This window comes from Leptosomus discolor, chromosome 8 (assembly GCF_034619465.1).
Source record: "Leptosomus discolor isolate bLepDis1 chromosome 8, bLepDis1.hap2, whole genome shotgun sequence".
Lineage (NCBI taxonomy): Eukaryota > Metazoa > Chordata > Aves > Leptosomiformes > Leptosomidae > Leptosomus > Leptosomus discolor.
Window position 1 is genome coordinate 51,335,070 of NC_141398.1, and position 27,988 is coordinate 51,363,057.

Sequence of the window (27,988 nt, forward strand, 5' to 3'; positions counted from 1 at the left end):
GGCAGCGCCGCCCCGCTACGGCAGCCGCGACGGACGCTAGCGGCGGGGGGGCGCGCGTGTGCGCATGCTCGCGGGGTCGGGGGCCTGCGCGCGCCCCGGCGGTGAGGCGGCGGCGGGATGCGGGGGGGCGGCCGGTCCGCCCGCGCCCCGCAGGGCCCGTTCCCCGCCGCAGTGTGCTGGGTAGCCGTCCCCGAGCTGCGTGTGGCCTCAGCGGCCCCGCAGGGCACAGCAGCCTCGTTTCCGAGCCTTAAAAACAGCGGTAGTTGGGCCTTGGCGTGGCGTTTCGGCAGGCGTAAGGGAGCGCACCCCTCCGAACGGCGCTGGCCCAGCCCCTCCGGCTCGTCCCGCTGGGTTTGTAGCCCTCGCCTGCAGCGTTGCCCGCCGGAACGGGGCCCCGCAGCCGCTCTGCCCCTGCACCGCGGAACTTCGCACAAATGTGCGTCCCAGAGCTGGTTCCAGGTCACAAAGACCATGAAAGAGCATTAAGCCCAGTACTCTACAAGAATACTGACGTTTCTTATTTTAGTAGAAAGTATTTTGTCTTGACAGGGCTCAAACACAGATGATGAGTAAACAAATCACTTAGCAACCCCCCAAGAAGGGCTTTCCAGGTACAAAGCCAATGCCATCTGCATGATCTGCGTTTACAAAGTTTGGTTTTGAACATTTCGTTGAACTTGGTTGATGCTGAAATTCATAGAAGTACACTGCGTTATCTAACAGACAAAAGAAACGAGTAATCAAAACTGAGAGCTGGTGCTTCAGTGTTTCTTCTTACAGCTTTGCTTGGAAGCAAGAGGTTTGCAGGAGCTCAAAGGGGAATTGCATGGGTGTCTGCTCAGGTACTATCTGCCTGCAATGCCTGCTGTTTTCCCTATGTGGAAACACTTGCATAAGAAAAACAGAATTTGAGTATTCGTATTGTGAGTTGTCACAGAATTCTCTCAGGCTCACTCCATTCCCTTCTGGGATGGGTTGTTCTCCTCGGACACATGGAGTGTCTCCTGGAGCTTGGGAACCAGCCTCAGGGACCCTGAACAGGTGGACCTTCTGCAGAGCCTGAACTACCACCTAATGCCCCCCCTGCACCTGACACTTGGTTCAAGGACATCACCGTACATGGGGGAATTCTGCTATAGTGTCTATATCCAAGAAAATTAAAGGGAAAAAAAAGTAGGGACTAGTGCAGGTCTGAGGTACCAACCCTCACTAGATAAAAGTCAATTAGCACGTTAAAATTGACTCTTAATGTGAAAGACTCTGTGCTCTTTAATGCTTGAATGCTACGTTTTTGTCCAATCCTTTTGCAAAAGGAGGGTGTTTCAGCACCTGCAGAGAATGTTTTCTGTGAGCTCCTATGCTCCTAAACAGTTAATAATTCAACATATAATTAAAAGACATTATATACATCTTGCAGTCGGAAGCAGAAATCCAAATTCATAGTTCATTACTCATGTAAGGGACTGCATTGGTCCTTTTTTGAGCTAGTAGCAGTGGTGGGTTTTTTAGGGAAAAATGTACCATTCACATCTGCATCAATAAAGAGAGGATGCTGGAGAAAAAAGTACCCCTTTGTTACTTAGATCTGGTTTTGCTTGGGAAGATATTCAGCTTCCTTGGTATTGACCTAAAGAAATCACCCAAGTGACTTATTTTTAGTTATAATATGTAATGTCAAAAGTAACTAAGTTTCAGGCCTCGTTCTGAGTTTCTCTCACATAATTTTAGCACCGCACAAGAATTTAATACTGAATGCTCAAGACAGAGAGTGCTCACTTGTTAACCAGTTTGTAACTCCAGCTTCTTAGGGTTGGATGGGTAACAGGGTCAAAATAAGCTTACGTGGTAAGATTGCAAAAGAACTGACAAGCCAGCACAGTGACAGCAAAACTGGGTATGGCAACAGATAAAACAGCTGCTAACAAAAGGTCAGTTTTGCAAACAGGAGAGCTTTCTCAATGAGTATACTTCCTAGAAAGGTTTGATAAATGCTGTATTACTTCCTCCAATACGCAGTCCTTCCTTCCTGCACACTGTATCAAAAAATCAGCCAGCTGCTAGGAAGTGCCCTGCTGGTGATAAAGGTGACACAATGGACTGTGCAAACCTGTCCAGTTCCATTTTTGCAATTTTAACGCCCCTGTTTTGTGTTCGTGAGCCTGCCTGGTTCATAACTGTTCCCAGGGAAAAAAAAAAAAGGCCTTAATTGTTTACATTCCTGTGATGAACGCACTTCTACCCTGAAATGCAGGGCAGGGAAAGTTACTGTTCAGATTCCTCAGGCGCAGTATTATTGTTCAAGTGCACTGTTGTGAAGCCCTGCAAAAGCCAATCAAGTGACATACAATGGTTTTGCTTCAAGTTATTCTAGTCTTAGAGAAGGATTTATTCTGTCTTATAGGACGAAGTACAGCACTAGCTACTGTTTTTAGAGTTATGTTTACCATTTCTTTTGCTGTTTTTTCTCTTAAGCACTGAACGGCTGCAGCTGAATCAGGTTTTTCACAGCCAGTGTCGTTGCAGTTCTCTGCAATCCGTGTAACAAGACTGACAATTTTCTTACGTTGACTATGCTGCTTACTCCTCTGGGGACAGTACTTTCTTCAGCAACGGAGTCACAGCGAACAGTCATCAGCTGTGATTTTGCACAACTCCAATTCCTTCCATCACAGCTAAAGACCAGAGTCATATTTGATGTAAAAGCTGTGACGTAAGTGAGTTACAACAGCAGGTACAATAATGAGTATTTGGAATATAACATAGTCTGACACTTATGATATATTCTGTATAGATAATTTATTACAGATTTCAATATATTTGCCAATTTCCCCCTCATTCCCCCAGGAGCATTATTCAGTTTTGATATCCACTGATTAGATACTATGACCTTTTTGAGCCTGAAAGATTGTGGGTTTTTTCTGCTTGCTTCATTAAATAGCGATTTTTTGGTCCCACATTCCAAATTTCCCTTGATCCTCTCCTTTCACGGTGATCATGACAACAGATTACATAATAGTGAGTTAGAAGGTGATTATTAAACTCTGCATCCTGACAAACTGATTTTGTTTGATTTTACTTTGGGTTTTAAAAGCAAACTGTACCCTCCACAACTCTTATAAATCTTGGTGTTCTCTGCTTGCTTTCATCATTTGTTTTGTGAGCTGTGTCAAAAACTCCATTTTGCTTTCTTTCAGTTTCTTTGCTGCCTTTTGCCTTAGGTCTATTTCCAGGTATCTTTCATCCAGATCATACTGAGGCCAATGGACCAAGCCTTCTCCGTTGGGATTTCTGGAAATAATAGAATGAAATGTTAGCTTTCCATTTGCCTGTCAGTGTGCTCTGACTGCTCAAGGAGAGAGCATTTCAGAAAACTAACAAGAGCTCAGGTTATGTGATTCTAGTACCTGAATAGTTGGATGTTTTTTATCAAAATGCTCATCAGTGGAATAGCAAAAGTTTAATAATTGCCATTACTTTTGGATCTAAAACTCCATTGCAGATGGAGTAATAGCTCTTGGATTTTTTTGTTTCCTTTTTTGGTCTGCACATTCATTTAAAAGGTTTTTCTTGCAATCATTATGAACAGAAATATTTTGCTTCAAAATTTATCTTAAATTCTGCCAAATTTGTAGGAGTCACCATATGAGTATTGCTTCAGTCATGTAGGTGTGTTTCAGGCAGCACAGGCAAAACTTGTGCTCTAATTAGCATTATGATTCTCACCCATTTCTAGCAAAGTTAGTCCAGTATCTCATAAGAGTTCTGCTGAGTTTATGTTCTTCTTCTGTAGCGTTCCCTGTGAAGTGAGAGATGAAATGGCAACATTAAAATCTAAATAATCAAAACAGTAGCAGCTATATCGATTCCAATAGACTGTAGTGAGTTCTATTGGTTACTCTGAGCTATGGGAGTTTTACTTGAGCAGAGCTCTAGGAGAGAACTGCAGAGGAGTAATTTCATGAAAAGTTAACTACTACTAAAGACAGAAAGTGCTTATGTTGATTCCAGTGCTACTAAAAGAGAAAGTATATTCTAAAGCCCTCCAGTAAGTAAAATGAATAATAATGATGTTTTAAAAGGGATACTTTAGTAAGCATGGATACATCACCAGCTAAGAATGGCTTTCCAAAGACAAAGGCAATCTCAACTCCATGATCTGCTTTTACAAACTCTGGTACAACACCTGCAGCTGAACTTGGTCGATGTTGAAATTCATAAAAGTAGACTGGGTTGCCAGCATCTAATAGAAAATACGTGGAAGAGTGTTAGTTTGAAAGCTGAAAATACCTGCCACCAAAGAAGATAAACTTCCATTACAAGCTATTTGATAAAATGAAAACGCTATCATTTCTTTGGATAATGAAGTCTGATGCATACTGTCCACAAACACAGGCCAGGATGGAATTCTATATTTCTTCTAATAGATGCTGAATTAGAGGCTTACCTCTATGGTATCTAGCCACTTCAATGGCTGAAAGAGCAAATGAAAGGTCTCCTAGTGCCTCAAGAAGGCCATCTCGCACCTGAGTACGATTTTCTGCATTCCCTATGTATTCATTGTATACTGGATCAACAAATTCAGAAGTATCACACTGAAATGAACAATAAAAATACTTCTTATTATGATGATGAATATTCTAAAGAGTAACAGCTCTAATTGAGTGTGCTGTGCCATCTGCATGTCCCTAGCTAAACCCCAGAGAAAATGCTCAACTGTGTCAGAGTGTGGGTCAGAGCTCAGAATTGGGAGTTACACAGCTACCAGGTATAGATATTCTCAGGGAAAAGAGGTTTGCAAGACCTAAAGATCAAACATCTTTAGATAAACATCAGTCAGTGATGCTGATAAATGGATATGGTAGTCTGTTTTCCTTTCTGTAGAAGTAACCCTCGTAAGAGAAAAGAAATCCTGTTGGATTGCATAAAATTCATTTATTGTTTTAGATGGCCATAATTTACTCCCTTTCAGAACAAGCCTGGGCTCTGCCTTTCCAAGTTCACGATGGAAGTCTGTGACACTGAATGATCCGTTGTGAGTACTGGCCACGTTTATAAAGTTGTTAATTCTTACCTATTAATCTGCATTTTTCTGCTTAGTAGTTTCAGGAGAACACAAAGGAACCAGAAAGCTAAGAGGTTTTTAAAGTACAGGGAAGCAAAACCTTAACAAACCTGAACATAGGTGTGTCAGCGCCATTTTAAACATCTCAGGTTATCCTTTCTAGTCTCCAGCTACTGCTTCAGAAGGGTGTGTTCTATAGGTTTTGTGTCATACCTGCCTGTACTATGCATGTCTTGGATAACCTAGGGTGTCTAAAATGTCACAGGAGACTAGGCACCTGAATAACCCCTGGATTTCCACTAACTCCTTTTTAAAAAGAGGGCCATTTAGGATGGAAATTTAGAGTGTATTTTCAATTGCTAGTGGCAACAGGAATACACCACATCTGCTGCCCATTACTGCCCCATGGTAGGAAGCTGTCAACAGAACAAAGTTTGCCTCTAAAATATACCCCTCCAGGAGTACAAGCATAGAAGCAGACCAGTGAAGAAGCAGCACTGACTTGTTCTGAAAATGGTCTCTTACCTTAAATAAGGTTGCTAAGTTGCTCTGTAATATTTGACGTGCAAAATCTTCATCCAGACCATCTGTGTAATTAGGAAATTTCATTATCTGCATGATACAGAGAATCATTTTTATTTGAAAATCTTATATTAACAAAATGAAATATAAATAACAACATTATGAATCTCTTACCATAGGAAGAATCCATCCAAATTCATAGTTATTTACTCCTATTATATATGGGACTGCATTGATCATTTTTTCAGATAGTAATTGCTTGGGACTCTTTGGAAAAAATACACCATCTACAGATGCACTGAAGAACATGGAAGGCTGGAGAAAGAAAAAAACACAACCAAAACCCAAAAGCTTCATTAATACATGAATTTTGCTTCCTGAAAAAATTTTCAGATTTTTACTGCAGTTCCAAAGCAAAACAAATTAAGTGCCAAGTGAAAATGTATGAAGTAATAGTATTGGAGCCATCTCTGAATTTTTTCTGACAGATTTTCTGCACTGGGTATAAGATTGTGTGAAGATTAGCATTTTATTTTTAACATTTGTGAAACATAGGCAATGATGTCCAATTTACATCTCTTCTTAGTTCAGTCCTGTTGCAGATGTGTGGAGCAGTGGGAGAAAAAACAGCTTCTGTGTTGAAACCGCAAAGGAACATGGAATCCAGCATTGTGGCAAGAAATTTTAAGTAGGACATAATACAGTGTATTAATTAATTTTCAGGTTCTCCAGGAGAAACTGTAACATTTCCTGCACTCTTTTCCTTCCCCTGGTAGAGCATGACAGCAAAACAGAAGTAGCTCAAAGTCCATGCAGAATGAATGGGAAGTAACCCGTTCCCATTTTCCAGGTGAGGTATAGCATAGCTGCAGTGTTGTCAAATCCTCAAAAGCTCGGGAAAGTCAGGTGTTACATTCACTTCAAGTTCTCCTAATATTACAATGTACAAATAGCATACTTTGTTATGATAAAATTTGAAAATTTGAAATGTCATTTAAATGCAGGAAGTATAATTTCACCTACCAATTTTAGTGCTATCTGTACTATCTCGTCTTCTGTTTTTTCTCTTAAGCATTCGACTATTGCAGCTGAACTGGATTTTTCACAGCCAGAGGCAGTAGCAATTACCTGCAATCGATAAAAACAAACACTCACTTTTTCATACACTTCCCATAGAAGGCTTTAAGTGCCACCGAGCCTGAGAGTCCAGCAGGAGGGAGTCTAAACTGCACAAGGATCACTGAAACCAGACATGTTCCAGCTGCAGAGGCAGAGAATAGGAAGCCTTCATAACCCTTCACACTGTGGGCTGAGCAGAAGGACAAAACATACGCCTCCAAAATATTTTGGTACAGAAATAGACCAAGATAGTAATTCTGATAAGTAACATGCTGTGCTGAGAAAGCAGGATGGCATAAAGGAGTTAGAGTGATGCACGGTCAGAACACAACCATGTAGATGGTAACAAACAGCACATTATACCATTCTTGATTATGTCTTTTTGGGTGGAGTAACAGCTGTCATTAGAGAGGCAGAGCTCATTATAATGTTGTCTCTTTTATATCCCAGATTATCAAATCTAGGTTCCTGGAAGTTGTTTCTTGTAGTTAAAAAAAAAATAGTTGAGTTGAAGTCAGCTCTTCTTTTCACATATAAACACAGCGAATAAAGTCTTTATTTGCACACAACAGTCATCAAACAGGAAGGGAAGAGAAGAGTATTCAGAATCTGGTGCCATTTTCCACCCAGAAATTATAGCTCAACTTTTCTTGAAGACAGTACGTGTTATAGTATTCCATTTCAGGCTTCTCCCCTGCCTTCCCTCATTGCTTCCTTAGTCTTTTGCTTTCACTCAGACGCCTGTGGATATTTGGGTATTTGAAAAGCAAAGCTTCATTAAACATGTATTATTTGCAAACAGAAATACTGTCTTTAATGACTGTGATTGTAGTTTCATAAGTAACAGATCTGTTTCTGTATTTTGGAATAAACAATTTAAGATATGCAAAACTATCTGGAAAAATAATTAAAATTACCACAAAATACCCACATGCGCTTCCTCCTCAGGCTTGTCAGTGAACAAAAGCCTGACTGCAGTACCACTCTCTGAAATGGCCTTATGGAACAAGCCCTTTGCCATGGGAGATAAGACCTGTAAAAAAACCGAGAACAAGCATGACAAGCATTATGTTCTGACCACTGCCTTTGAATTTCAGTTTCAGGAATTGCCATTTAAAACATTTTGAAAGCAAATGTCATAAAGCTGTTATTCTGTAGCCTCTGATTGTACTTCAACTATGCAAAGGGCTTTGTCAGCACTATCAGGGATAAGGAGTTCATGCCTGCCTTTTCCCCTCTTATAGCACCTTGCTTCTAAGACTTCATGGAACTACACCGCAAGCCAGATACGGATCAAATATAACTGTGTCCAAGATAGCCTGGCTGTGCTGCAAAGGGGAATACAGAACTATTGGCCAGAGGGCAGGAGCCTAGGAAACAGGAATTTTTGTCACTTGTGTCACTGAACCCTGGTTTTACTGTGTGGTCTGTACCAAATTGTGAGAGACGGGAGAAGAAGAACCTCTTAGCCAATGTTCTCAGTGTTGATGTAAAAATTTTACGTAATCACTGTGTCACAAAATGCACGTCTAGTTCAGCTGTCATTCGCCTCGGTTACTTCACACAAGTGACTGTCAAAGCAAACAGGAAATGGGCAATACACCCTCTTAAAGGACTTTTCTCAGAAAACTAAATTTAGGGGGTTTTGACACTGCAAAAAACCCCTCAGAATTTAATTTAGTAGATGAGGAATTACATTTGGGGTCTGAACTACAAGATTTGGGTATGAAAAGAACATTTTTATCAATCGGAAGCGATATTGTATTGTTGTGGTATTATAGACCAAGGTGATGTGTCATTTACTATAAAAACATCCCTTTTCTCTCGCTGACTTTTCGTGCAGGTACTAAAAATGAACATGGATGGTGGGTTTTTTTCCCTAAGTAATTAAAATTCAGTATTACTGTGAACTTACATGAGCAGAAACGCTGATTCCTCCTGCAGATTCTCCAGCTATAGTGACGGATCCTGGATCTCCTCCAAAATGTACAATATTTTCCTGAATCCACTGAAGAGCTGCTACTTGATCTAAATACCCCCAGTTACCTCGGGCGTGCTTATCACCAGTGCTGCAGAGAAAGAATAGATTTGTTTGAGTGCTCAATGCAGAAAAAAGGCAGAGAAAAATACAATCTGTGTTATAAGAAATCAGGTGCCATTCCCTACACAGAGCTTCTCTACACAACTGAAAAATAAATGAAAAATGAAAATGTGGAGATCAGAGTAGCAATCAAACAAGAACAGACTTGGAAGCTGACTTGGGACGTGTAAATTGCTCCCAACTGTTGCATATGTAATTAAGAAATGTACAGTTTTTTACTTAAGCAAGTATTCTGCACATCTTTTCACAAAGGCTTTGCACACATAATTTTCGAAGTCAGTTAGCAAAAACTGAGATAAAATGTCTTACCTAAGATATCCGACAATACCTAATCTGTACTGAATTGTTACAACCACTACACGGTCAAAGGCTGCTAATGCTGAACCATCATATGATGAAGCTGCTCCAAAAGCTAATCCACCTCCATGGATCCATACAAAGACCTGGAAAGACAAAACCAGAAACAACCCAGCACAGATAAGAGCCCACAGTGATAAAAACTAAGTATAAACCAAAATATAATATTTTGTGCTGTTTCACTCCTGACTTTTTCAGATTACATTTCACAAATGGTAGAGATCTGTCAACTATCAGGCCTGCAGTTTTACAAAATGGCATTGATTTTATTAGATGTTTACACTATACCAGTGCCCCGTGACTTTCCACGGATTATTTAGAGGAAATCAGACATTACCTAGCTAAAATGTCAATAAAATTTTATTTGTAAAATAGATTTTGTGTCTCTTAAACCTCAGCAAATATTTACTGGGCAAAGCCTGTAACTTGATCACCATTACAAAACTGCACCTGTGAGTCTGCATATAGCAGAGACTGCAGGTTTTGTAATGATTTGGGGCTGTTCAGCCTGGAGAAGAGAAGGCTCTGGGGAGACCTTAGAGCGGCCTTCCAGTGCTGAAAGGGGGCCTACAGGAGAGATGGGGAGGGACTCTTTACCAGGGAGGGTAGTGCTAGGACAAGGGGTAACGGTTTCAAACTGAAAGTGGGTAGATTTAGATTAGGTGTTAGGAAGAAATCCTTCACTGTGAGTGAGGGTGGTGAGGCACTGGCACAGGCTGCCCAGAGAAGCTGTGGCTGCCCCCTCCCTGGCAGTGTTCAAGGCCAGGCTGGATGGGGCTTGGAGCAACCTGGTCTAGTGGAAGGTGTCCCTGCCCATGGCTGGGGGGTGGAACGAGATGATCTTCAAGGCCCTTTCCAACCCAAACCATTCTGTGATCCTATGATTTTGCTTACAGGCAGTTTCTCCTCGTTTTCTGTAGAAATGGGTGTATACACGTTTAGGTACAAGCAATCTTCAGACACTTGGAGAAGAACTTTTTCTTTTCTATTAGTAATAATATCTGAAAAAACCTGTCCTTGTACTTTATCCTGTAGACACCTGAATAAATGAAAAAATAATAAGCAACAGAAATAACTAAAACCTAGAAGCTATGAAGTGTAGCTTTTTTGTACTTCTACAACAAAGTGCAAACCAGAAACCAATCTCTAGTACATTTCTAGATTGTTTGCAATAGAAAACATAAAATATTTTTTTCACTTCTAATACATTTTCTTCCTTTGACCTGGCATTAAGGAGATCTATAAAAAGGAGCCACAGTCTACAGCAGTACACAGTGACGTGCAGATAAAATTTTCCATGTTTCAAAATATCACAGAAACATACCTGCAAATACATATGGCTATAAATTACTTCAAGGAAAATACAAATTAATTATTTTACCTTTTCAATAGCTTTTTACATTGTAATGGTAGGTATTAGGCTCGAAGCACTAAACAAGGGCAGTAAGACGTTTACAATATAGACTAGAATTGATCTGCATTTCTTATATGTCCTGTTAAGCATGTGACTCATTTGGCATTTTTTTTCTTCTAATATTTTATTCCAGCATTTCCTCAGGTTCTTTCTGTTTCTGCTCCGAAGCTACACAGGTTATAAACATTGCTAAGTAATGGCCAAATGCTCCCAAAACAGAACATTATTGGCAAAATGCTGCTCCGTATTAGTTCATCACTAATGCACATTAGATAACAGATTTTAATAAAAAGAGCATCTTATAAAGGTGCCTTTAGAAATGCAATCATTATAACAGTTGCAGGTGGTAACAAGATGGCACAATGGAATTTGTCTTTGTGGCTTTTGATTGCCCTGTACATCAGTGTCCTGGAATTGCATGTAATATATAATTATTAAAAATATCAATCGTTTTGTCATTGTCTTACATTGGTGGGTAGGAAGTGGCATCTCTGACACCTTTCCATGGCTCAGGTGGCTGGGGTTCAGAAAACCTCAATGGTCCAACTGGAGGCTTAGCAAAAGGAAGTCCCAAAAAGACATTTACACTCCTCTTAGCTGCATCTACTTTGAACTGGTACCCTCGGACCCTCCCATATTTGGTCATCACTTCTGGTTGCTCTGCTTTTTGCCCTGGGGGATGTGAGCACAAAATCACATAATTGGTCTATTTGTAAGTAATTGCCAGATTTCTAAGAACTTGAGCTACTTAGATACACACCTTTGCTTTGTTGCCATCTGGGAGGGCTTAAACCATGGCAATAAGGCTTCCACAAACTCTAATCAGTATAGCTGACGTTATTTCAGCCTTAATTTTCATTGGTTTGCATGTATAATCTCCTTTAAGTATATCATATGTATTGTCTTACTGTACACACACATTCGTAACTGCATATAGATCCTAATCATTTTTGATCCAGGTGGTTAGATAAGAAGTCTAATAGATTGCTCTCATTAAGAAAAGGCATTTCCTTTTTAAGAAAAGACCTGTGAACACACAAAATATATTCAGACCTGCTATAGTACATACAGCTAAAAGAAGGTTCTAACATACCCAAAAATAGTCTAGCATAACATTTAGGTAAGATTAATTTTAAGATTGGTGTGAAGGTTCTCAACGCCATTACAGATGTGGTACAGTGCCCTGCTCTGCCTCACCAGACAAGATTTTGGGACAGGAATTTGGTTTCACTGTTTGCAAAAAAGGCAAATAAGACAAATGACAGAAAACAGATCACAAAAACAAATTAAGAACTATTTGCTATTCAGACTTAATTTCTATGCAGCAAGGTTGGCTGCCCAAGCCCTATGACAAAGCTGAAGTTCCCCTAGGTGAGCAAGCTGCACCTGTTTATTTCCTTGGCATGGAATGGGACAGCTCTGCATGGGGAGAACTCTCCATGAGTCGACAGATTCTGCGGGTCCTCCCTAGCGTGTGGCACCATGCTTGTCCTCCCCCGGCTCAGCTAGCCGGCCTCCCCCGCCCTGCCCCCCGCCCAAAGCTGTGCTCAGAGCTGCTCCCCCTGCTGCTCCCCCCCCCCCCCCCCCCCCCGCCATGTGCCCCCCTGCCTGCACACCTGTGCCTCCTCCTCCTCCCCGTAAGGTAAGGTATACTGCAGGCACAGCAGGAATGAGCTCGCAAGCGGTCCCCCCTCCGCCTCCCATGAGGGATCATTTGCCACCAGGCGCTGGGGGCTCCCCACGGTGCCGTGCAGAGCCCCTGCCGATGTTCAAGGGCTTTGCGGAGTTCGCTCTGCAGCGGGGAGGACCGACGGAATCTGCCAACCCATGGAGGGTTGCCCCCGCAGAGAATTGTCCCTGCGAAAAGCTGGCTGCAGAGTTGTCCTAGACCCCAGAAGGCAATAGGTAAAAAAGCTTTCTGAAGCTTACCAGTAGCTACCAGCGCTGTCACCCCCACAGTGAGAATCAAGGACAGCAGCCATGAGTCATTTCCAGTTGCCATTCTGCAAGCTAGTCACATATTTACCTCCTCGGTGTGCTCCCTTATATACCCTGTTACGTATAACGGTTACGCAAAGCAAACACTGATCAGGAAAAGTAATATTCAAGCTGTTGGCCAACCTCGCTGTGGGAAAATGCCCTGCCTGTAAGCCACTCCTCGAGGGGAGTGCAGGCAGCTCAGCTGTCTATGGGAACAGGGAGACCTCCTGCCTTGCAGAATGGCCCCACAAGTCTCATACTGGCTCCCTAATGCTCCTTACAAATCTTATTCACATAACCTCAGGCATCGACTACGTGCTTTGAAAAAAGGCTTCCGTTGTACCAGGAGATTCATCCTGCTGCTGTAACACTACCGTCTTTCACAAGAAGTTAGGATTTCCTCATACAACACAGTAAAGAAACCAGGAATGAACTACACTTTCACTGTATTATGTCTGTTTACTTCATTTTGGTGTTAATATTTCAATGTAAGGAACACATAATATATAGCCAAAGAGCAAAATCCAAAACAATACTCCTGAAAAATGTGCTTCTGATGAATAAAAATTGAGGGATTTTTATTCTCACAAAAGGATATTTTTTGACAAAAACAATGCTAGAAAAATCTTAGCTTTCCCTGCAGGGTGGATACACCACCTGTCACTCAGTCCTGCGTGTTCAGGGATGCTTGTTTGGTATCTAACAAAATACAAGATTTTTGCAACACTAAAGAGATGATTTCTCAGCTTTCATAATGCGGGAACAATATTGAAGGGTTTGGGTGGTAAACTGTACATTTAATGGCTCTGAAAAATCAGGAGGGTTTATGGACTTCTGCATGAACTCACATGCATCATTGGAGCATGACATGAAAAAGAGGGAAGAGACACCTGAGTAGAAACAGGAGATTTTCTGCCTATGTTAGCTAAGAAGTTGTGTTAATTTTATGTAAGCTTTGGATTCTGCCTTTTTTGTTTGTTTGTTTGTTTGTTCGTTTTGACAAGGCTCAGTAGCTCTTGCCCCAGAGGGGTTGTTTTGAAATTTTTTATCACAAGAATTCTCAGTTGTCAGAGACAGCATTTCTATAAATTAGTTTACTGCTTGCACCTTTGTTTTCAGCTCAGTAGGCCATAAAGACCCACAGTCATTAAATTAGTCTAGGGCATATGTTATGCAGCCAGTAGTCCTGTGTACTATGGCTGTGCTTGTGCACTCAAAATCTTTTTAAGTGTATTTGCACAGGTGTCATTTACAGCCGTTGTAGGTAAATCCCAGTCAACTTTGAACTGGACTGCTTAGAGAGCAAACTCTCTCTCTGTTGGCAAGTAGCTTCAGATGTACACATTCAATGCACGCTGAGTATCTTAAGCATTTGGTCTGTTAATCAGGAGACTCCTGCCCCCGTACTGAGCTCTGTGCTGCAGCAGCTACACTGTTAACAGTGCCAGTGCTACACTAGCACGCCTATCAGCTGTTTCTGAGTGCACAGTTAGTGCTCAGTATACACGGGCAAATGGGATAACTGTAAATCTGGGCTTCTAAGAAGATAATGTGGACAGTAACTTCATTGCAGAATTTTTATAGCTGTATAAAAGTTCTCTAAGAGACCTTTTTCTTGTTTCTCAAGAAGTTCGTAACACTAGAGGTGAATAAAACTGGTCTGGGATTAGTCTGCACTGTTATGAATGTACAGTCTATACTGTATTGACAGATGTATGCACTGTCAAATGCAACGAACGGAAACAGGTACCAGGAGTGCAAGTGGAGTTTAGCATGTTATCCTCTACTTTTATCTGTGTGATAAAGGTTTCATGGAAGCCAAGGGCAGAAGTACTATGTAGTAGTAAACTCTGGACTCCTGTTTGCCTGCTTGAACACTGTCACAAATACTCTCTGTCCACTTACCTTGAACTGCTTTGGTTCCTGGCATGGGAAAACTGTTTCCATGTGAAGTGGCACTACAAGAATCCGTGCTTGTGACTGAGCTTCAATCCCGATGGGCATGCGCACCTCAGCTCAACTTGTGACCTGCAAACTACAGGAGTCGTCCTTTGCTACAGAGCCAAATGCAGTGTACTCTGCTTCTGCTCTCTCCTTTTGCTGTAACAAACTTTATTTATCTCCATAAACAATTTATTTTCTATCTCCAGATCTTTACTGATTTTACTAAACTCTGTCCTTTCCCAGTTGCTTTCCCTTTATGTTTCCCCTTAATTTACTATTCCATTTTACAAGCCTCACTCTTCAATCTTTGTTCTACTCAATACATCTCTCTCAAGTACCCATTCTGCATAATGTCTCTGCCCATATCCCATCCACACACAGTCCCAGAGAAACAGCTGTTCTGAAAATATTGCCAGTGCAAACCAGTTTCTGCAAACTCTGCCAATCTTACTTGCAATAAGATAATAAACAAATGGGATTTTAGATCCCTACAGCCTTGCCTATAGGTACGTTACATGGATCTACAAGCATGACCTATAGGCTCTGCACGTGTGGAAAATCTTACTCTAGTGATGTAGCCTAAACTTGTGGAATCTGGAGACCGTGCTACATGCCTGGCAAGTGGAATTCTTGAATCTTGTTTGACATTTAAAAGAGAAAGTTTTGCAGGTTACCCTCAATCAGTGAATGATGCATAAGTCAGGGATCAATCAAAAAAAAATCATGCTTTATGATGACATTTGCCTATTTATATAACACACTGCTACCTTTCTTGATTTCAACAGCTGAAAAATAGAGACAAATATCACATTTATAGGCCCATAATTGCATAAGAGCTCACAATTTATTTTGCCTCAAGTATGTATGGTAGAAATGTTTGGAAGACTTCATTTAAAACTGGGTCAGTTTGCTTTTTTACTCAGCCTGTGATGAGTATTTGATGAAGCTAGAGCGGATAAAACTTAGAGCTAGAGTCTATGAAGCTAATGCTTGGACAGCTTTAACACTGTCTCTTTAGCATGTGGTAATCTCACATCGTGATGTCTCTGGGATGAGGCAGAGTATCAGAGCACTCACCCATAAGCAGATAGGAGTAAAAGCTTCCGTCGTTTTCCACTGTGATTTATTTTTAGCATGGTGCCTGTGCGTAAGATGTCAGTTCCACTGCACTTCTCTGCATACACTTACAACATAAACATATATTCTGTGCATACACAATGCTGCCTGTTTATCTCCTTTTAAAGGGAGTGGTACAGGACCTCAGGGGAATTCTATATGCACTTATAACCTATCAAGACTATTTTGAGATTATACTCCCCTCACAAACCAACGGAGAAGGGACAGATGCTTAGCAGGAATTCCCACTTACCAAAACAGCAGTTGTGCTAACAGTCTAACCCTGCCTCCCGAGATCTGACTGGCAACAGAGTTTAGGCAGAAAGATGTAGGAAATCCCACCCTATTTCTTCCAATAAAGTAATTCAGAAAGAAGGGATGGACAGCTAGTTGCTGTAGGACATTGTTAGCTATGAACAATCTTATTAAATTCTTCCAGATACACAGAGGGGAGATGAAAGAAGGGGGGAACAGATGCCTAGGACCCCATAGGATATGTGGAGCTGCATAACGCTGCTGTGAGTTAGCAGTACAGTCAGGAACAGGTTGGGATACCTGGGGCAGCTGAGGAGCCAGATACAGGAAACAAGACACAGCAGAGAAAGGGCACTGGAATAATTCTGGTACAAACGAATCTCTCTCCAGTGCCTGTAATGAAGGCCTATGACTCAGGGCAAACAGGGAATCTAGAACTGACTGATGCCAAAGAGAACAGCCTGGAGCACAATGTAAAGCACCATGGAAAGGTGTAGGAAGTGTGAAAATAATGTTACCAACATAGATCCTTCTAGGGGAGTTATTGCTAAATTTAAAAGGAAAAAAGCATGGGTAGTAGAGACTGTTTCTCCCTTTTCTAACATTTGAGAGAAGTCTTAATTCCAGCACTGCTGTTAGAGATTATGTGCCACAACAGTCAGAAACAGACTATCTCTGTTGTAAAACCTACTTACAAAGCAGAACATTCTTTAGGGTTTTTTTTTTGTTGGTTGGTTGTTTTTTTCACAGAGGATATTTATGTATCTAAATCAGACCAAAACTTCTGTACCATCGCTGATGCACTTGACATCAAAAGACAGCTTTTCTTGCAAATCGAGTCTTTATTGATTTCACTTTATTAAAACAATGTTGCTGCTACATTCTGTCTTCAGTCCCGGGGAAGCGACAGAAAAACCTGAGCGGTAGGGAAGTCTGGTACCTATATTTAATAAGTGAGGCTTCTGTTGTAGATACGAATCCAGGAAAAAGTAAAGGATCACAAAGGGGAAATAGATAATTGGAATTATCACAGTGAATAATTGCAAATATGACAAATGTGAAGAAAAGGTGAAAAGAAGGGAAACATAATTTTATCCTCAAAATTACTTTAAGTAACTTCTTTTACTATCCTAATAGTTTGCAAATTATATGCATGTTTAGACTGTAAATTATAACTCTGAATTAACCTTCTTGTTTTCTGTTCTTTGGTTATTTGTCTTTTCAAACATCACCTTTCTCCAGAAATCTACCTTCTTTTCTTTCAATTTTCTGGCCTTCTTTTGTTGTAGATTTATTTGTAAGTATTCTTCATTTAGGTTGTAAGATGGCCATTCAACCAAACCTTCTCCATTAGGATTTCTGTAAACAACAAGAAAGAAAGAGTGAATGCCCTTTTCAGTCACAGGGGAATTCAATCAGAGAAGTTAAGACTGAATCAACAAACCAGCTAACTCACAATGGAGTCAGTACAAACCAGCAATATGTGTCATGAATCTCACGATTCTTACCCATTTCGAGCAAAGTTAGCCCAGTACTTCATTAGAGTTCTACTAAGGTTCTTTTCTTCCTCTGTAACTTCACCTGAGAGACAAAATACAAAATCATTATGTGTGGCAGAAATCAAAACATTGCTACCACAGGAGCAGCATTTGAGTCTGTGGATATGTCGTAACGACTTACTGACTACAACAGAAGCACCGTACCTGCAGTATGTCAGTAATACAGCAATCACCAAGAGAAGATTTCAGCACTCTTTATGAACGAGATTAGCATAATAGTCCTTATTCTACAAATCAGGGAACTGGGGTTCAGGGAAATAATGTGATTTGCCTGTAGCTTTTCAGGAAACCAGAAGCAGAACCAAAAAAAAGAATCCACATGTCCCGAGTCCCATTAAAACTCACAGAACGGGCCACATGGTTTAGTTTCATAAATCTCATTCTAGCTTTGTGGGACTGAAATTCTTCCTATTATTCAGAGCATGACTAAGCAAAGATTTCTTCATTCTGATACAAGATGATGTCATTTCATGTCTCAATACTTCAAGAATATTTGCTTAAATATAGTTAGACAAGGGCCCACTGTTCCAGCTAGGTGAAAATAATTTTAGTTACAGTGTGTTACTGATTATAAATGTTTCTCAATACAAGAAAAATATTTGCTATTTTAATGCTTTCAGTAAAGAGAGGCAAATAGAAAAAGAACTGTATAGTGTTTTCTAGTGTAGGATAACATAAGTAAAAAAAAAACCACAAGCACAATCAGAAGGCTCTAGAAACAGATTAACAAATGCTTTTACAACATAGCTGGATTGCTCCAAAGTGCAATGGAGTAAAAGGAAATACTTTCACTTGTGGAGGCTTTGGAACAGACTACGAAGTACTGTGCAAATGACAAAAATAAAAGCAGAAAAAATGATAAATCAACTTAAAATAAGTAGAATTTCTGCACTTCTTTGTCAAAATAAGAACTGCTCCTGATTTGTTTCATGGGAAAATATCCTGAGGATTATTGTTTTAGGCATATGCAATTCAAGCAAATTGCTGGATTCATAAAATTCCTGAGGATGTGGCATCTTGTATCTAACTGTTCAGTGACTGGCACATTTCATTTGGACTGTAGCACCGTGGGATTCTGCCCGAAGGAAGCAGAACTTCCAGAATCCTGTGGGAATTCCCAAACTGACAAGGCAAATGCAATTTTTGGAGTACACCCTTAATCCTTCCTCAGTGGACTAGTTCCACTTTGAATAAAATGCTTGAATATTAATTGAATCATGGGAGAAAACAGTCTTTAACCTAACCATAAGACCTTCACACAGAAGATTAAACACTAGAGTTCCAAGCCTTGCTCTATTCAATGCAACTGGAACACTATCTGCAAGAAAGACCAAGTCCCCCATTCTCTGGAGCCCAACAGCCTGTGGGATTTCCTGGAAAGGAGACAGTAGCTTAAATTCCTCAGGAAGAGAGCCTAGATTTCCTGCTTCCCAAGCACTTTGCTAGTCCCCTGCAAGTTTAGTTGACCCTTGCTTCCATTTATTTTTCAGCCAAAGCTATTTGGCAAATTCATGAACAGTGCTGGTACAATGAAGTGATGTTTTCTAGCAAATGTCCTATTTGCTAAATTGTTGACAAGGTGTAACTTACTGTGCTTCAGAAACAGCAAACTGTACATGATAAAGGGCGGAGAAGACAGTAAAATAGTGTTAAACAAATTCTAACAGGAGAAAGGCTTATACTTTTGTCTCACTGTTAATACATGTACATTAGTCTGACTAAAATGGAAGTGGCACTACTGAATAGAATAATGCCAGTGTTATGAGAGTAATTGGTAAGTGAATGTTGAATGTTCTGTTCCTTACTACGTAGCTGAATATCACCAGCCAGATATGGTCCTCCAAAGACAAAGCCAACTTCATCTCCATGATCAGCTTTCACATAGTCTGGTTTACTGTCCCAGTATGAAGTGGGCCGATGCTGATATTCAAAGAAGTAGGCAGGAGCTCCAGACTCTAGAAGAAGCAACATTTAGAGAGTTAAAGAAGAGATGCATAAATTACGGCTGACACCAGCTGTTTAAAATATTACTTTACATATGCCCAAAGCTTTATACTGGGCACATTTTCAATGTAACATTACATTCAAATATTTATTTTTATTTTTAATTCAAAATCAAGAACTCGCAGCACTTACACAACAAAAAATGGAAGATTCAGCCCAGGAAAACTCACAGAAAACAAAACAGCATCAAATTATTTTCCAGTTCTGGGTATTTTGGCATGGCTTGTGTACACTTAAATACCAGAAAATTTCCAGACTACAGAGCTGCTGACTTCCCAAGTAGCAGTGGGCCAAAGGACAAATTCCAGGTTGTTTAATACGTTTTAGTTTTTAAGCCTGGATGGTTCAGTTAGCAAACATTTACCTGCGTTAGCATGCTGTGCTCTCAAATATACTGTGACTATGAGCACAAGTGCAAGACACTAGCACAAAGACAAAGGAGTACATACACTTGCTTCATGCAGTCCTGCAGACCTATATCACTCTCACCCCCGAGCTCCCAGTGGGAATCTCAATAAGAGCTGCCCACACACGACAGGATTTGTGCGTACGTCATTTGATCCAGCACACAGTAAGAGGTTTGAACATCCTACTGGTGTTCATTCACTCACCCCTGTGATAATTCAATGCTTTAATGGCTGGCATGACAATTCCTACATCCCCTAGCAAGTCCAGAAATCGGTCCCGTAGCTCAGCGGGATCATCTGTGTTTCCTAGATACTCATCCACTATCGCAGGCAGAAACTCTGATGGTATATACTAAGAGAAAAAGAGGAAACAAGAAACAAAGAGAAAAATTATCACTCTGAATTAGCAACTAAAAATGTCATCTTTTAAATTTCAGAGAGTCCGCAAAGGCACAGAGGTCCAGGGTAGCACTCATGTTGATGGGAAAGCACAGTAAATAAAACCTATTCAGACTTTTCATGGGGAAAAAACCCCAAACAACCCAACACCAAAAAAACCACCTCAGGTCAAATTTCCACCAGATCTGTATGCATTAAAACTCTACAGGAATCAATGAAGTTCCAGCAACTTCTCCTGATAATACCCTTGGCTTATGCTTTCTTCACGAGAAAAGCGATGGAAAAAACAGAAGTAAATTCTCTGAGTCCTTGAAAGATTTCTGGACTATTGGACTATAAAGCAAGACCAATGGGATCTCCAAACACAGCTTGTGTTAGTAGTGTTAGAATTTGCTGCCTGAAAGATGCATTTCGAACGTAGGAGTACAAAGTAACTACTTCAAAAGTTACATTTAATTTAATGCAAACATATTGAAAAATCCTGCCTTGAAATCCGTCAACCGTGAGATTAGCCATCAGGTACCGTAAGATTAGGGACACTATTATAGTAATCCTACATACAAATACATAAGACAAAAACGTTGGCTCAGAGGTCCAAACGGAAAAAGGTGTTTCCCCAAATCCCAGGCCTGACAGTCCTATTTCTGTATGACTCCACAGACCATAGTCCTGTCAACTTTACTGGGACTCTCCCCAAAACATAACACTGACCTCAAGTCTTAGTAACACTATGACTCCAATAGGAAACTAGAGAGCATCGAACTTCACAAATCTGTTACATGCATTTAAAAGACATTTCACTTCTCAAATTAGGTTAGTGCAACAGTACTTACCAGCATTGGTAGTAAAAACTCTAAAGTTGAAGTGATCGATTTTTTATCTCCTATTTCCTTCAAACCTGGTATTTTTGATGTCTGCAAGGGAAAAGAAGGTTATTAGCAGCATCCAGCTTCTTCAATATTTTTAACACTGGAACTACATTATTCCACTTTACTCTCACTACTGGTGTTTATTTTTGAATCATCGTATCATATGCAAAGATGCAGTACGATGCAGCAGCTGTCTTGAAAAGCTTGTATTTACTGCAGTGAATGTTGCCAGTCTATCCTTAACACACAATGTTAAGAAACTTACAAGACTAGAAAGCATTAGGACAGAATTGAAGCAAAAAGTTTCTTCTGTCTCAAAGGCTTATTTTCCCTCTGCTAGGGAAGATCTTAGAAGTCACTAGCAGCCTCTCTGTCTATAGTCCAATTGTTTGATCCCTCTGAAGTAAAGACACCGCGATGCTCCTCCTCTTTTAGAGCACTACATAAAATGACTCTTTGGTCTGCAAAATGAATTAGAATAGATTTCATTTTACATTTTTCCCCTTGAACTCAGTATCAGCACACTCCCAGAGACACACAGTTACTATGTAGATTCAGAACAAATGTTTTGTACGACATAGACAAACATGAATACTTAGGAAATGAAGAAGAGAGGACACAAATCCACCTCCTGCAGTTTTATGTACTGTATAGCAATTGCTCATTTTTTGGAGTTACCCATGGAATTCATATGAGAAAGATTTTATGCACTAAGAATGGGTTGGACACCTGCATTATCCCCATACTCTGTCCCCACGTGAGATTTTCAAATGATAGATCTTTCTGCATGGTAACAAGGAACACGGGGACAATGATATAACCAGCAGTCAGAGTTCATAATGACATAATGACAGGTTAAACTGTTAAAGGCGATCAGTGTCACATTTTTAAGCATTCTATGTATCAATACTGAATACCATGTGTTGTGGGGGAAAGGGTTGGTCTTATTTTTCTTTCAGTAATAAGCCCTTGACTGTTGCATTCTTTTTCCTCTCTCTGCCTGGATGAGGGAGTAAAACTTTAGGATAAGAAAATACTGTCTAGAATTGATGTTCCAAGGGTGTCCATGTAGTTTAACTTGCAAGATGAAGCCTGTCGCACTGTTTTGTGACCAACTGGTTCTGGATCACTACAGAATCATAATGCAAGCAAAGTTTACCTTGTGTATGTCTTTCCAACAATGCAAAGCCTTTCAGCAATACTTAAAAGGTGTCCTACCAGCAAATACCTTCTCAGAGTTGCCTGCATCAGTTAATACAAACATTCAAAAATATGAAGAATAGCCATTAAATTACAGATCTAATATTCCAGCCAAATTCATTGTTGGTGACTCCTATCATAAATGGGACTGCATTAAATTCTTTTCCAGCTAATATCTCTTCAGGTGACTTATGAAGAAACACTCCATCCAAAACTAAGGGTAGAAATGGGATATCCTGAAGGAGGAGAAAAAAAAAGATCAAATTACTTGTTAATAGTATTTTCCATTTTTCCTTCAAATCATATAATAAAATGTCCACATTTAATGTTCCAAGTGTAAAAAAGGCTTTGCAAAATCTAAGTATCTACAGCCACTGTAACATAAATTTACAGTGTCGCACGAGAGTACAAAAGGCAAGCCTGGCTGGGTCATGGTATTGAGCAGTGTAATAGTTTCCTGATACTGTGCTGCTTCCAACTGACATCAACATTTATGTACGCTTGAGTCTGGCTCACAACTTTACAGGTGCTGTGACACTTCACTGAAAATTCTAATCTCTGTGAAATTGTTTCAACATTTAGGGGGGTATTTTGACAAAACTTTGGAACAGGCCAACAACAAGTGCTGGTCAGAGTCTGAGCTAAAGTTTTGCAAGCATGCCATTAAAAAAATCTGTTACTAAGTCAAGTTTCACCTACCGGACTGTTAAAGACTATATCCTTTGCTTCCTGGTTCCTTAAGCAGTTTATCAGTGAGAGTGAACTGCTCGTCTCACACTTAAATATACTTGCAATTTTCTGAAAATTATTAACAAAGACAAGTACAGTTAGCTGTGAGGTGGCCTTTAAGGAATTTATAAACAGAAAATCATTATGCACAGTACTGTTTATAGTTCTATTCAAGGGCAGATTTAGGTGAGCTTGATAGGTCTTTGAGTATTTTGTTTTACTAGAAATACTACAGTGTGATCACAAAGTGAAACCATTCTTCTCTTTCTTGCTATATTTCCGTTCATTGTTGTACAACAAATTTTGCTGTAAAGGTAATACAACGTTGTAAGATAAATCAAATAAGGGAAGAAAATTCAGAAAATCAACTTATCAGAGATTTACATTATTTCTACCTGCTGTTTCAGAAGGAGAAATGAAAAGGTACTTATAGAAAGGAATTAAATTTTAAAGGATTTTGTTTGTTTTGTTTTGTTTTTTTAATGAATTTACTTCAAATAAAGGCCCTCCATGAAAGACCAGAGCTGTATAAAAACTGAATGCCTCTTCTGGATTGTAATTAAACTTTCCATAACAAATTGTATAGTTACTGTTTAAGTTACAGTGTGCATGAAAAGGGACATGTGCCTAGCTTGGCATGTGTGCAACTGAAAATACCTAACTCAACCCACAGATATTATAATCACATAACTGTACAATCCATTTCCAACACCAAACGAGATTGAAAATAAATAGACTATTTGAATGAAAATTTACTTAGTGCTAATCTATATATTTATAGGTATGCAACTTTGTTGCATGATATGCAATCAAATTTTCCCCTTTTCTCTTTTAACCAAATTATCAGATATAAGAAATACCCTATTTTAGGTTATAAAGGCTTTAAAATGCAAAAAAAAATGAGCCTACCTTAAGATCTGTTGAAAGAAGTAAATCTTTAGCAGGGGGGATTAGAATTCCACTCTCTGATATTGCTTTATGAAAGAGACCCTTAGACAAAGGAGATAAAACCTGCCAAGAAGGGAAGAACAGAAAGTATTTATTCTACATTAAGGTCCTTGTCCCATAACTTTATGCTTGACTAGACTGCTGGATTCAGTGGGGAATTACACATTTTTATGTGCTTACAGGGGAGGTTGTGCCATTAACCTTACCTTACATTAACAAAAAATCAGATTAAGCATGAAATACTATACTAATTGATTTTTGAAGATTTTTTTTAAGACTTTACTTCTTAGTGTATCTACTGCATGCCTACATGTGCAAAAACACAGCAAGATCCTGCAGATACACCAAAGAGCGTGACAGATCCTGGGTCTCCACCAAAGTGTTCAATATTTTCTTGGATCCACCGAAGAGCTGCTACTTGATCCAAAAATGCCCAGTTCCCACGAGCATGTTCATCACCAGTACTGAAAGAAAAGCATCATAAGCCAAGTCCTCAGGAAGAGTAATAGTTCTTCTAATACCAGAATAAAATAAATTTCACCAACTTACATTTTGTGCAGTGTCATATTCGGCCAAGGAAAGATCTGTATAGCCTACTGACCTAAAGGCCTTCACAGTCAGATCTAAGCCCCCCTGACTTACCTGCCTCTACTGTTTGTTCACCCATACACAGATGGACCCCTGGCCTTTTACACTGTACGCTTTTTTGCTTTATACACCAACGGACGGAAGTAAAGGCAAGAACAAACATCCTATCCAGAACCAAATAAGCCCAACTATGATTTGATAGCAGGCTACAATTAATTGACAATGCAAACGGAATTTACAGACATTTCTTAATGTTATTAAGTCCTGATGTCAGTGAACTGTGTACTTTTAAACCACTGTAACAGTGGGAAGCTGGTATAGAAGTTCAGCTGATTCAGAAAACAAAACTACCCATGCTTTAAACATAATAGGAAGTATTTTGTAAAAAATGAAATAGGTCATCTTACTTGAAGAATCCAAGGAGTCCAAGTCTGTACTGGATTATTACTACCACAACATTCTCGTAGGCTGATAGTGCAGAACCATCATACCTGGAAGCACCACCAAATATAAAATTGCCTCCATGAATCCACACCATTACCTTAGAGAAAAAAAGGGTGAGACGCACTTTTATACATTGCTTGGTAGATTTCATTTGAAAAAGGAAGATAATATCAGAGAATTAGGAACTCCAAATCATGGAAGCTCAATGGGAGCTCAATTTTAGGTTTGTGGACTTTGAATTTTACAGAGTAATATTAATTTTGCTAATGCAGCATCACATTTCCAAAAGCAATTAAGTGACATAGGAGCTATCATTAGGTGCAACCTTTGTACCACACAGGTTTGTACAATAAGCTTACATACAGGTAACTTGTCCTTCTTGTTTGAACCAGCAGGGCTGTAAACATTTAGATACAAACAGTCCTCAGAAGTTTGGAACTGAAGGTGTTTTTCTTTAAAGTTTTTTTCAGCTATTTTCAACATGGACAGATCTTGAGGACATCTTCACAAAAGAAAGGAAGCATGACTATTATTAATAAAACTGCAATAGCAACGATGTAACAACAATAGAGAAAACACACTTGCTTTTGCCCCACAGACTGAATTCCCACAGAGTGCTTGAACTTTGTGCTCCTTTTATACAGTTAGAGGTGCAACCTGTAAAAGCACAGCTCTATACTTGTACTTAAAAAGCTGAATTATTTCAGCACAGTATTATGAGAAAACATGATTTCCCAAGACAGGAATTTCCCAGGAATTCTTTGTGGTTCCTAGTCCCACCGTTCTTACGAAGTATTTCAGTACTGGCAGGTATTCATTACCAGTCATTATAAGCTCCTTACCAAAAATCAGACCTCTCTACCCCAATAAACACGACAACACTGACAAACACAAGCAAGTCCCATAAACAAATGAACTGAACAATTCTCACAGTGGTGGGTAAGAAGTTGCATCTCTCACACCATTCCAGGGTTCAGGTGGTTCAGGTGGGGAAAACCTCAAGGATCCAACAGGGGCTTTTGCAAAAGGAATCCCAAGGAAAACATCTACAAGTCTGTCCGTCCCCTTCACGTTTGTCTGTCTTCCTTTGAGCCGTCCAAGTGGGATAGTCACTTCTGGCTCAGCACCATTCTGTCCTAAGTAACACATAAGGTAAATAAATAAATAAATAAATTGCACCTTCATTATTATCAGACAGACTTTCAATGAAGCATTTTTTATTGACGGTTTAATTTAGATTTCGCTTATTCCTTTCAATTTTGTTCAGTTTTCATTTTGCTTTTGTGCAATGACAGACACCCCCTGCCAAACACTCCTATAGCTGGCTCTGCAAATGCCTACTGGAGCTAGGTAAGACATAGCTTAGTCACTGTGCAAGGGCATAAATCTTAAAACCAAATTTCAGAGCAAACAGCAACTGTCAAAATCATTAACATTTTCTAAATTTAATGTCCAACGAGATCTTAAATTCATTTTGTTTAGATAATTTGGAAATGTTTTTGCCTTTTACCTTTTACGAAAGATAGACAGCTTTATTTTCATAAAATCATCTCAGAAATGGTTTCATCTAACAAAACCAGTAATTTTTGCATCAAACTTATTAGGATACTTTTGCAGGTTGCTAACAAAAGTATAAGAGATGTACTGCCTTTGAAAAATCACTGCACTGCAACTTGTTAGTGCAGTTGCTTCCCCAACAGCAATAATAACAGATTTTTGCATCTCACCTTCTGCTCGGCAAGTGATGAACGCTATGCTACAAAACAAGGTACAAAGCAAAGCACTCTGGCTTTGAAGAGCCATTTTTCACCTCGGTTTGGACTCTAGATTACTTCCTGGTTTTGTGCGGAAGAGAATGGTACAAAGGTCCCTGCTGAGGGCATTCTGAGTAGGGAGTGCAGCTAAATTCCCTTTTGGACATGCACCGCATTAAGCACTTTCAGAACTGTACTTGATACAGAGTGTACATACAATCCCTTAGTGTAACACAGCTAATCATTACCTGATCCTGAGAATGGATGATCTGAAAATGACACAACACAATCTGTGAACAACAATAAAAGGTCTAATTATAGTTAACCTGCTGCTAATCCTACAAGCAGAGAAAACAGTGAAGCTCTGAAGAGGCCTCAGAGCTGTCCACACTTACATTCTTGTAAAAAAACCCAAACCAACAAAAATCTTACCAAAACCCAGGATTACAGATTACAAATAACGAGAAAGTAACAATAAAAAAAATTTAAAAATCAAAATAGTTAATTCTTGCACAAGTTTTAATGAGAGTTACACATTTGTGCCTTAATTGACACTATACGTGCTTTCCAGCAGGGACTGACCTCTAGCCTCCAAAATAGTTCTTTATCCCTTCTTGAACAAAAACTAGGCCTCCTGCATTTTTCAAAATTGAAGGGAGATGAAAATTGAGTCAGATTATAGCTTCCGCTCTATGAGCGGCCTCAGTGGAAGTCAGAAAGCAAGGTCTACTTACCAACACCTTATGGGGTATGTACTTCCCTCAAAAAAGTGGGAAAGGGCCATGACCTCACCTTCTCTGTAAAACAGCTTCCTACAGTGCAAACAGGCTGGCAATCCAACACACAGTTTTCACCTGCTGATCGAAAAAAACCTAAAATAACGTGTAGTTTGTAGAAGCATAACATCCCTCAGTGTGGATGACTGGCCTTAAGCAGATTAGCCTTAAATCCTTCTTCATAGTTGGGCCTACAAGCCCAGCCTGCTCCACTAACTCCCAGTCTTCAATGGACAAAACACCCTCTACATAATGGGTCTTCGCCTTTCCACCTTTGACTCATTTCACATCTCCTGGATGACTGGTGTCATTCAGTTGCAAAGCATACCTCTGCACTGCTTTCACTTAATTCACCTCCAGCGTGGACGCTCATAAAGCCTGCGAAGCCAACTTCTCCACCACAGATCATACATCATATAAGTTCATCCTGCTTGGGAAACA

The 27,988-nt window shown here is 39.8% G+C and overlaps 2 protein-coding genes across 3 annotated transcripts; both read right to left on the reverse strand.

Annotated features, from left to right (window-relative positions):
- Positions 1-3,049: 3,049 nt before the first annotated feature.
- On the reverse strand, positions 3,050-12,577 carry LOC104340164 (fatty acyl-CoA hydrolase precursor, medium chain). 2 transcript variants are annotated; one of them, XM_086468968.1, is made up of 14 exons: positions 12,505-12,577; positions 11,043-11,247; positions 10,056-10,200; positions 9,114-9,247; positions 8,619-8,772; positions 7,635-7,736; positions 6,608-6,712; positions 6,418-6,468; positions 5,759-5,899; positions 5,588-5,674; positions 4,445-4,592; positions 4,109-4,240; positions 3,724-3,796; positions 3,050-3,288 (listed from the first exon to the last, which is right to left on the reverse strand). In XM_086468968.1, the coding sequence occupies exons 1-14, from the start codon at positions 12,575-12,577 to the stop codon at positions 3,114-3,116; spliced, it is 1,725 nt and encodes a 574-aa protein (XP_086325094.1). In that variant the 3' UTR covers positions 3,050-3,113. The 2 variants fall into 2 exon arrangements, with proteins under 2 accessions (XP_086325094.1, XP_086325095.1); XM_086468969.1 differs by lacking the exon at positions 6,418-6,468.
- A 4,462-nt stretch (positions 12,578-17,039) lies between these two features.
- LOC104341620 (fatty acyl-CoA hydrolase precursor, medium chain) lies at positions 17,040-26,820 on the reverse strand. The gene is made up of 13 exons (XM_009960604.2): positions 26,745-26,820; positions 25,949-26,153; positions 25,381-25,519; positions 24,981-25,114; positions 24,296-24,449; positions 23,947-24,048; positions 23,008-23,106; positions 22,404-22,544; positions 21,073-21,153; positions 20,045-20,192; positions 19,235-19,384; positions 17,379-17,451; positions 17,040-17,229 (listed from the first exon to the last, which is right to left on the reverse strand). Exons 1-13 carry the CDS (start codon positions 26,818-26,820, stop codon positions 17,040-17,042), a joined length of 1,692 nt encoding a protein of 563 aa, XP_009958906.2.
- Between the last annotated feature and the right edge of the window lie 1,168 nt (positions 26,821-27,988).